An 11,118-nucleotide genomic window follows, 5' to 3' on the forward strand; every position below is an offset into this window, starting at 1 on the left:
AAAAAATGACAAATAATGATGAACTCGTTCATTAACTACTACTACACCTGCATATAATTTGATCCAAAACTGCTACTCAACACTAATGTAAGCAAAGAATACCAACCTCTATATGTTCCGGTTATGTTCCATTCGGAAAATGGACCTGAGTCACTTTCATCTCTTCTTGAAAAAAGCCACTGAAAGAAGCAATGTCAATAGACGCAAATTAATCAATTATTCATCGGTCACATTTTGTCGCAAGCAGTAAAAAATCAATTCATCAATGAAAATTAACATTCATAATATTTAATCATAAACCACAGCATTTAGGCAAGTTAGATAACATTAATACCAAAGGCTAATGTCTTATTATAAAGTGAAAGTTCTCATAGGAATACCAAAGGGTATTGCAACCAAACAATATAGCAAAAAAACAAGAAGAAAACATGTACAACTTCTCAAACTGTATACATCTAACATTCTATTTTTATGTCTCTCCGATACTGAATATGATCTTAACTCACAAGCACCATATTCAATAAGACAAAAATCACTGAAATTGAGTACAAGTTAATAGACAAACCTCATCCCCCATTGAACCAGTTTTGTCCCTCAAAGGTCTCAAACCCATTACTGGACTAAGAAACAACAGAAAAACACAACACCCAAATGCAATCCTCCACTTAACCAACCAAAGTTTCAATCTTTCAACCATTTCAGAACCCAAACACACCATTTCTCATTCAAATAACAAATATTCAACTACAATTCAACGACCCATTTGGAAGTTCAAGCAGCTGATTATAACAAAAATCCAACATGATAGGATAAGAAAGGAAAAAGGGTTGCTTCAAAAGAAGTCAAGTGAGTTTCAACGACGAGTTAGTGAGACGTAGAAGTTGATCAGAAAGTGAAAGACCAACGACTTCAGAATTTCCCCTTCAACAACACGGTTATGCACCAAATGTAGCTAACTTTGTTTGAATTAAAATCTAGAAATGATTAAAGATTAATTTTTTTTAATTAGGAGCAGGAAAATAATTGTGGGGTGTGGTGAAATATTGGTTGAAGAGGATCACTTTCGTGGGAGTTTTGTTTTTTGCATATGGAGTCACAGGAAAATATTGTTTGAATTAAACAATGAATATGGTTGTTTATGATTTTGGACAAATTATAATCCTCTTTCCATTTTAAAATGATTAAATAGGTAGTAAATGGGTATATTTGTAAATAATAAAAAAGTTATAAACTAACTAAAATGAAATAAATAAAGAAGTAGAAAATAGAAACTAAAAAGTTTGATATGGTACATCAAAAATTATATTATTCAACAAGGTTGAATGTTTGATTTTTAGGAGCGATACTTGTTGAGAAATGCAATCACAAACCTTAAAAGTGATGAATTTTTTATCCAAAAAATTAAAAAAATATCATTGATAGTATCAAAAAAATATTGCTTCACAATTTCTTTGAATTTTAACAAAATTTCTAGAACCTTGAGTTTATGAGTTGTCTATTACTCATTAGGAATGTCTCACAAATCATGCGAATAGTAGGTATTACTTATTTTGTCATCACTAGGTGGCTATGAATCCTATGATTAGATATATTTTCCCTTATCCTGTTTATATGATTTTTTAATTAAAGTATACATATTAATAAAAATGATATTTCTTAAAAAATATATTCTAAAATTATAATTTTATACTTTTTTAATATTTCTTCTTAGTTAGTTATTCTATTAAAAGAAAAAATAGAGTTGGACATATAAAAAAATATAAAGTATCTATAAATGATTATTAAAATTTTCTAAATAATATCTTATCGTAAGTGCCAAAATGAATAAAATTGAAGTATTATTCACACACAATAAAAATGTATTTACACAATAAAAATGTATTTAGAGAAAAAGATATATATATCTACAATAAGGTGTTTTTACATTGTCACAATATTATCTATCATTCATATTTTATTATTATTAATTTTTAAATAAAAGTAATACAAATAAACTATAAATGATCTACTATTATATATAAATCTTTATATTTTCTCATTGATTCTTAACGATTACATTAATTTATTTATCGTGTACCAAATTAATAGTTCCTAAGTTATATGATAATTTTACTACAAGGGATTGTTTTCCTCTAACTAGTTATGTAAAATTTTCATCAAAATTTCCTTGGGTTGTGTTTTAGACTTCTATTAAACCAATTAAAATTTAATTAGTTTCATTTTATTTCAACTTATTTTTAGTTTAAGTTTATTCTATTAGTTACTAATTGAGTTTATCATCTTATCATTTGTAACAATTTATACTTATACAATAAATTGTCTGAACTAACTCATATTTGAGTTTGATCCAATTTTTATCGTTCTAACTTTCTATATGGTATCAGGATAGTTTCATCATCCATGAGCCATTCTTTAGTTTATTAATCTATTATATAATTTTTTTCTCGTCAACAATCATTTTGATGATGGTTATTCTAGTTGTTTATCTTCTCACCAACAATCGTTCTAGTGGAGTTTATTCTTAAAAAGATTGCAATTTACAAAATATTTCAAGCAATCTTGTAGAGTCCATATAATAATTTAATTACTTTTCATTTTTAAAGAAATTATTTGTAACCAACTTAAAGCTTACTAATCTTTAGCTTAAGGGAATGTGTTAAATATATTTGGATTGATAAAAAAATAATCATATCTAGGATTGTAACTAGGGATGGCAAAAAAACCCGTACCTGTGGGTACACGCGAGTAAAACCCGTACGGGTACGGGTACACGCGGATATTATAAATGGGTTTTTAAAAATACTCATAGTACACACGGGTGGGTACGGGTATTATAGTACCCGTACCTGCGGGTACCCATTACTTATATGATTAATATATTATATTTAATTAAAATAAAAAATAAATTATTCTAACATTTATTACACTATGTATATTTTTTCCTTTTACTTTGTTTACATATTTTATTGAGTTTGGTGGTAAAACATCTTACAAATATTATTACATGTGTAGAAACACGCATGTTTTACAAAGAAAGTATATATTTTTTGTTAAAGAAACGAAAACAAAAAATCACACAAATAGAAAACATCAATAAATTTAGCATTTTTGCCAAATATTCAATCAAATTGTACCAAAATAATTAAATTTTATCTTATTTAAAACACAGTAGAAGTAAAAATTTAAAAATTTATTTATAATAAAGGAAACCCGCGGGTACCCATTATACCTACGGCTACCCAAAAATACCCGTGAAAAACCGCATACGGGTACCTGAAATATCTGCGAAAAATCGCATATGGGTACTCGCATGAGTACGGGCGGGTATGGGTAGCTATTACCCGTGTCCGCTGCCATCCCTAATTGTAACAAACTTAAAAGCTTATATAATAAATTGTTTCCACTATCTCCTATACCCTTTACCATCCTAACTTTTTTTACATATACTACGATGCTTCCATTTGCTTGGTTTTGCTTTGAAACCAAATGGAACTTGGCATCTCTATTTATTCCTTTACAGGTTCAACACCAGATTTCACAACCATTATTTGATAGGTGCAAGGTGTGTTTACAATACAATATTTACCCTCATAGTGCCATGCAAAAAAAATTGCAGCAGTTGATAATTTTCCCTAATAAATATTTTCTATAGGCTCCAGATGTAACATTGTTACCCTTTAAATATAATAATATGACATTTTTACCTTTAAATATTAACACAAAAGTACCAATTCGTTTCTCCAATACTAAGAAAAGGTATGGAAAATAATCCCAAAAATATGAATCTTTCAAGATGATAGAGCTAAAATATACCCAAGATCTCCTGTGTACACACTGCACTCTTCAAATTTCTTTATATTTCCTCTTATTTGCTTCTGCATTTTGCTAGGAAGGGTGATTTTTGCTCTCCATTGATAGAGACATCATGCATGTAAATGGATTTACTTCTCCAACCAACCTACAACATGAGTTTAACAAGTATTCCCCCTTTTGCTAACATATATTCATACAAGGCACCACCAAAAATATGACTGTAACAAGCTACCAGAAAATTTACAACTAAATCATATCTATTTCCCTTAAAAATATAGTTATCTAAAGTGAATATACTAATATTTAAGTTATACAGCTTAAAAAACATTAAGATTATTATCAAATGTACAAAAGCATGTTTGGAGTAAGTTACATTTAAAGGAAGACAATAGCATGTACAAAATGTTACAATCTTTATGGTTTTTGTATTGTAAGTATGGAAGGCCTAAATTTGTTATGCATGTATAAGAACTTTTTTTCAACCATTGAGAATCTTCTTTTTCTTCTTGTAGTCTAGAAGCACCTTTTCTCTCTCCAATGGAGTTGCAGATAGTAACCATTTGCTAAATGCAAGCTCTCCCATGCCCATAAACTGGGCAATGTACCTATATTGGGTTCTCTTCCTTTCATCAATCAAAGTAACTTTCTGCTTTTTAGGTACACAATCTGGTTTCTTCCTTTGGGGAATTGAAGAGATGTTTGGCATGCTTAGGCTATCACCTGAAGAGATGCCGGTATCTATCTTCTCTTGAGTCCCAGGTCCGAAGTTGACAACGTCTTCATTTCGATGAGCATACACAATGCCTAAAGATGCAAAACACCAGTTGATTTAATTGAAAATTCACTTTACCATTTCCAAAATTAAAAGCAGAAGAAAAACAGCAGAAGCTTCACTGCCCCATTTCAACCTTCAAGCAAAGACTCAATGGGCTCATAACACTTTGCTTTATTAATATATTTATGTATATTAGAAAGCAAGAGAAAAATATAGTCATTTCATCAACTACATATCTTCTTGATGACAATGGATTTTATGATCAAAGAAAACAAGGAAATCCACTGTGGATGAGATTTAGGAAATATGAAACATACCAAGATCTTCAAGTTCTGGATTACTTGTAGCAGCCCTCACAGGTTGAGTACATAACCTGGTTTCAGACTCTGATACTAATGAACATGTTTCTTCTGACAGATTTATACTTCCCTGTTTTTCTGTTTTATGTACCTCATGCATTTCAATGATCTCACTAGTAAATAGCTTATCAGATAAATCTCGGAATAAATTGCAAATTCCAAAAAGCTCCCCTTGAAATTCCTTGCAGTCCTGCAAAGCAATGAAGTATTTTTTAGAATTACTTTTAAAATATTAAAAATCAAATAAAAAGAAATACAAGACCAAAATGCACACTTGATACCTGGACACCTTCAAAATATCGTTTTTCCATATTTCCAGAAACAGCAATGTTTGAGAGCTGCTGCTTGTACACCTGACGAGTATAAACAAGTTCTTCAAGTGAACCGGCTGCAAGAAAACGGAACACCACAACATGCCGCTTCTGTCCAAAACGAAAGGACCTGTCCTGAGCTTGTAAGTCTTGTGCAGGATTCCAGTTGGGATCAAATATTACAACACGGTTTGCACTGACAAGGTTCAGTCCAAGCCCACCAGCACGAGTTGATATCAAAAAAACCTAAAACAACAAATATGAGCATATTAGAAAATTGAATTGGAAAATTCCTTATTGAATTCTTAGGTTCGAGATATACTTGTTTGCTTGGACTCTTGTTGAAATCATCAACAAGAGACTGACGTAAATTAGTTGGAGTGGACCCATCAAGTCTTGAGAAGCAGTAGCCTTTTCGTATGAGAAACTTCTCCAGTATGTCCAGCATCCTGGCAAGAGTAACTCAAGTTCATCAGCAGAGAAAATATTTGTTTCGGAAAAATATGTCACATGCAGACAGCAGTTTCCTGATGTTCAATCATCTCAAGACCAAAAGCCACTACTAGGGCCAATAAGCAATAGATAAGATGAATCTCTCTACAACTTAAACTTGTGCATTTTAGTTTGAAAATGGGAATAAAAAAAGGAATGTATGTATTAGGGTGAAATAACTAAAATTTTAATCCCACCAAATCCATCCTAACTTAAAAAGACTATCCAGAAACTGTATTAAACATTACCCGTAGGCTATTCACCTTACAGAATAGCTAAACAAAAGAACTTTGTCACCATGTGAAATCCATGAGAACAATAATTTTTCAAGTGCTCGCATTTTGCCACAATGCTTCACATCACTTAGACCCATGAAACTTTCATTCTGGGTGTTCCCACCCACCAAATCAATATCAGGGCCAAAGACAGCAGCAGCAAACTCTGCATCTTTATTTTGTTTGTCAGGATCATCTTTAGGGTTTGGCTTAATCAGCTCCAGGTGATTGCTTATCTGGCATAAAGAAGCATACAAAAAATTAAGATAATATAAAGGTGCATCATAAGAATGATCATAAAACATGTTTGATTGTGGAAATAGAACACAGTGTAATTTTTTTTTAATGAAATCCTAATAATATTCTTCTACAGTTACAAAGCAGAAACTAATTTTTCAAAAAATGTCCATGCTGTGAACAATATACCTTTTAAGCATTATATTTTGCAATGACATAAAAAGGAAAGGTAAAGAAATTTCAATTGTCTCAGATAACCTGCTGGAGCTTGACAAGGCATGGCAGGACAAGGCAAAATGGACATGAATCACAACCATCAGGGTTATCTTTGTGAAGGTAAGCCCAAATAATTCCATCTGGTACTATCCTCTTACAACATTCAACTTGTTTAAGAGGGCTACCACAGCTACAATCCATGTCCTTATTTATAAGGCATTGAATTTCAGGAAGTTGCAACATTCTGGTGTAAACACGTTTTTGCACATCACTCATTGCACAGAACACAATGTTATCTTCCTTCCCCATCATAAGATGTCCAATTGTCTCTTCCTTTGTCCTTCTCAACATATATTTACGAAGAACTGCCACAAGGTGTTGTTTTCTCTCATCAGCAATTTTAACAAATCTATCAGGAGCACTTGACCTCTGACCATGCTTAAGGGGTTCATCATAGAAATCACGAAAGTGTTCCCGGCTTCCAAGGGATCCGGGTGCAACCCAGTCAAAGATATTAAACAATTCCATGATCTTATTCTGCATTACAGTCCCAGTAAGACCATAGCGTCTTGGGGTTTTAATTTCTAAACATGCTTTGTAGAGTTTTGATTTCTCATTCTTAAGGCGGTGAGCCTCATCAGCAATCACAACGTTCCATTTGATATCTAACAACGAACTACCATGAATCCTGAAAGTGTCAAAACTGGTAATAAGTATCTCCACTCCATCTGCTTGCAATTTATCATATATCAGATCCCGGTTTGTACCATGATAAATGGAAACACTGAAGTTAGACCACTTAGAGAATTCACTCTCCCAGTTATGAATAACAGAAGTCGGACAAATTATTAATACAGGGTCTCTCTTATTTTCCCAATTTCCACTGAGCATAGACTCCCCATCTTTACCAAATATGGCAGCAAGAAATGCTATTGTTTGAATGGTCTTTCCAAGACCCCTGTTACAAATTTCAATAACAGAAAAATGAGCTTCAACTTGGTAAAATCAGTCAAAACTATGATGGAAGGAACAAAATGTCAGTAAAAAACAGAAGAAAATCATAGATATATAAAGCTATACTAACAAATAATGCAAACAAAAGATAAACTCCACAAGTTTAGTGTGATTTTATATCTTTCAATATGTGTATCTAGGGCTAAAATAACAAGAGGTGAAACTAAAAAAATAAATACAAATTCAAGAAGATTGAAACATGCCCATCTCAACGGGGAAAAAAGAGAGGAGAGGTGATAACATCTAACTCACATGTCATCGCCAAGGATGCCTCCATGATTGTTCTTGTACAAACCATACAGAAACTTCACTCCCACTCTTTGATGTTCAAGCAGTCTACAGTTAATAGATGAAGGAACCTGAAACAGTGAATACACCTCACATTAACCATATTATTGGTTCCAAATTTCAATATTCATTGCATATATCAAATGTTTTGATTCACAACTCTAAATGTCTACTGATAGTGTATTCTGTTACTTCAATCACAAGCATTAATAAACTATGGTATTTTTGCATAGGGAAAAGGAAAACATATAAACTCGTAAACACGCTAAACTGAACTAAGAAGTTGTCAGAAAGAAATACAAAACCTAAGTGTAATAGTTGATGACCCACTTTTTTTGGCATAGTGTTAAAGAACAAAGAAATTAATCCCTAAACGTGCTCATAGCATCAGCCAACAGGAGGGAGGGGGAAAATCAGATGATCTAACCTATTGACTCCTCATTCTTGCGAGGAAGTCTGCATATTCATTCCTTTCCCTGAGGATTCGGTAAATTGATTTATAATTAGCCTGGAGAGGCTATGAGTTCAAAGAATACTAGTTAGTGGAAAATCCCAGTGTTGACTCGAGATTGGATATAGGCTAAGGTTTGGGTTGAACCAGGATAAGCCTTGACTCTCTTTCTCTTCCCTAACTCTTAATATTTGCTAAAACATTAACTACTGCGTTATATTCTGTTTAACTAATGTGAATTGAGAAACTTGCTTTTACCAAATCCTCTTTTTAGAAAGGCTTAATTTAAAAGTAAATAAACTTTAAGTTCTAGTTCAGACAATCTAAATATCATCACAGAATACTTGTGAAATTATTCTAAACCTTTCTGAAATAAAAGGTCTTTATCTCTTTCTATCTTCCAATCCCAGGAGATGAATATCATTGTTGTCCAAATAATTAAAGCATACTTGTGAAAAACTCAGGGGGCATAATTGAAGCATGTTCCTATAGATAACCCACTTGAACCTACTATTAAGCAACTTTTTAGTTACCAACTTACCACTTACCATGTGTATCCAATAGATCTTACTACAATTAAGCCTGCTAAATGTTAATGATCAATCTCAAGCATTGATTAAACTGAAAATTGGATACCTAAGAAACCCACATAAATAAGCCTATTCATAAATCCAGTTAACTGCATACCAAAATGTTAAAATAAAAAAAGTAAAAGACTCAAATTGATCCCTAAACAAAATGACACATATGCTCCCTAAAAATATAAATTTTCAATTTATCCTTAAAAATCTTAAATGCCCGTCAAAATAGTCCATGATAGGAACTAAAATGTCTCTAAATTTTACCCTAAAAAGGACAATACAATCACTAATAAGGATTAAAATGATATATATTTTCATATTTTTCAGGGATTAAATGTACTAGTGTTCTCTTTCAAGGACCAAATTTGACCTCAATAAAAAAGAAAACTACACATAATTCTGTAAAAAAAACATATAGAAAGAAAGCTTGTGTAGTAACCTGGGTAACCGGAATTTCTCCATGTGAAGACAAAAGTAAAGGCTGAAAGGGTCCAGTGTGATCAAATTGAAATGGGGTTAGTTTAGGTGGGCCCAAATTTGCTTTCTTTACCACCAAATTTCCTTCATCTTCTTCTTCATCATTGTTACATTTCGCGTCCCTCTGAGGCCGTGGCGGTGGAGAAATTGAAAGAGGGGAATCCTGAAGGCGGCGAATCTGCTGAGAAAGAGAGGATTTTGGGGGTATTCTAGGGATTTGAGTTGGGAAATGGGAATCGAGAAGAAATGAATTGGAGGATGGTGGTTGTTGGGTTGTGCTGCAAGGTTTTAGACTTTCCTTGAAAGCGTGTAGTGACATCGTGATTCTGTGTTTTCTTCAACACTGGCTTTTTTTGTTGTTGTTTCCTCATTCAAACTTTTAAAATTTTCATGATTTTGTGCAGAAATTAATGCACAAACATTATTTACCGCCATATTATAAGGTGTATCTAAACAAGAAATATCCACCAATAAGTGCAAAAGGTTGGGAGAGTTACACACCCTAAAATATGGATCAGTTATTTACCCAAAAGGTGATGAAATATTATAGGCAATAAAAAAAACAAAAAATATCCTCTACAAATTCCCCTACTGTAAGAAAGTAAGAAAGGTAACAAAGTGATACTCTTATTGATGGATGATGTGTTACAAATGGAAACGGGATCCTTGTCCCAAAATTATTGTATTATCATATCTCTAATCAATTAGTACCCTCCAAATAATATAGAAATATTAATTTGTGTTTTTTTAAAAAATATTTTTAATGAAGTGACTATTTTTCAATAAAAATAGGTGATCTTAGTCTCGTCATAGTAGAATAACATTAGTCTTTCAACAAAAACCTATTTTGCTTCATCAAACATTGTAGTTGAAGCCAACAAGTCTTAGATGCATAAGAGATACCGAGATAAACTAGGCAAAGGTTCCATTCTTGAAGGACACTTGTGGGATAGATAATTATGCACTTCCAAAGATAATGAGATTATATAAGAAATCTTTGTCTCTCAGAAATTTAAATAGTAATAAATGTGCTTCAAATTACATATAATAACCAACTATATAATTTTTATTTATGATGAAATTATATTTTTATTATTCAAAAAGAGAAACAATAAAAGGATATCATGTATTTCATCTTTATTAAACGATGAAATTCAATTTAGTCCACCATATACGGCATGCATGAAGAATGAAGGTTTTACAGTGGTTTATTATTTATAATATTAAACTAGATTCCATAGCAAATAATGAAGTTGTATTCTTTTATTTCATGTATTTCAGCATTTATACAATTGCTTGAAGTGAATAGAACATACCTTTCTAGCAAATGAACTATGACAAAACATCCTACACCAAAGTCATTCTGTCAACCATAAGCAATCTCCAGTATTATGCAAATCACCTATTTCACTTTCTCCTTATGGATGCTGTCATTCTTCCATCTCAGGTATATAATATAAAATCGAGTAAGGATACTCTAGATACTCAAATACTGGATGCAGATTCTTACATGTTTCAAATGAAAATTTTTAACGTTCAGATTTTAATTATTTTTAATAAAATAAAATAAACAATTATCCAACTCCCCATTTTCCTCGTAATCTAGTATTCCAAAGGTTCCAAACTCTATATAATTACCATTTGTTCATTTTTTTTCCTTCTTAGGGAAATCATCATAATATGTGATGGTCCTCTTTAGAGTATGGACAATCACTACCAAATTCATTAAGTGTTACAAGATTTTAGTGTATGGTATGAAATACTTAGTATATTTTAATCTCAAGATATCATGTCTCTTAACTTTAAAATTTCATCCTTTTATGTAAAGA

The 11,118-nt window shown here is 31.8% G+C and overlaps 2 protein-coding genes across 2 annotated transcripts in view; both read right to left on the bottom strand.

The window, feature by feature from the left end:
- The window catches only part of LOC109363163, an 8,617-nt gene extending 7,545 nt beyond the window's left edge, over nt 1-1,072 (bottom strand). The window contains exons 1-2 of the mRNA XM_019609310.1: nt 566-1,072; nt 107-179 (exon numbers count right to left, since the gene is read on the bottom strand). Coding sequence (XP_019464855.1) covers nt 107-179; nt 566-718 — 226 coding nt within the window. The 5' untranslated portion in view covers nt 719-1,072. The remainder of the gene's footprint in view (nt 1-106; nt 180-565) is intronic.
- On the bottom strand, nt 4,144-9,695 carry LOC109325887 (switch 2). Its single transcript, XM_019558488.1, has 8 exons — nt 9,252-9,695; nt 7,745-7,851; nt 6,521-7,436; nt 6,014-6,261; nt 5,581-5,707; nt 5,229-5,504; nt 4,906-5,137; nt 4,144-4,617 (listed from the first exon to the last, which is right to left on the bottom strand). Exons 1-8 carry the CDS (start codon nt 9,606-9,608, stop codon nt 4,292-4,294), a joined length of 2,589 nt encoding a protein of 862 aa, XP_019414033.1. The 5' UTR covers nt 9,609-9,695; the 3' UTR covers nt 4,144-4,291.

The sequence above is a fragment of the Lupinus angustifolius genome, chromosome LG13 (genome assembly GCF_001865875.1).
Source record: "Lupinus angustifolius cultivar Tanjil chromosome LG13, LupAngTanjil_v1.0, whole genome shotgun sequence".
NCBI lineage: Eukaryota > Viridiplantae > Streptophyta > Magnoliopsida > Fabales > Fabaceae > Lupinus > Lupinus angustifolius.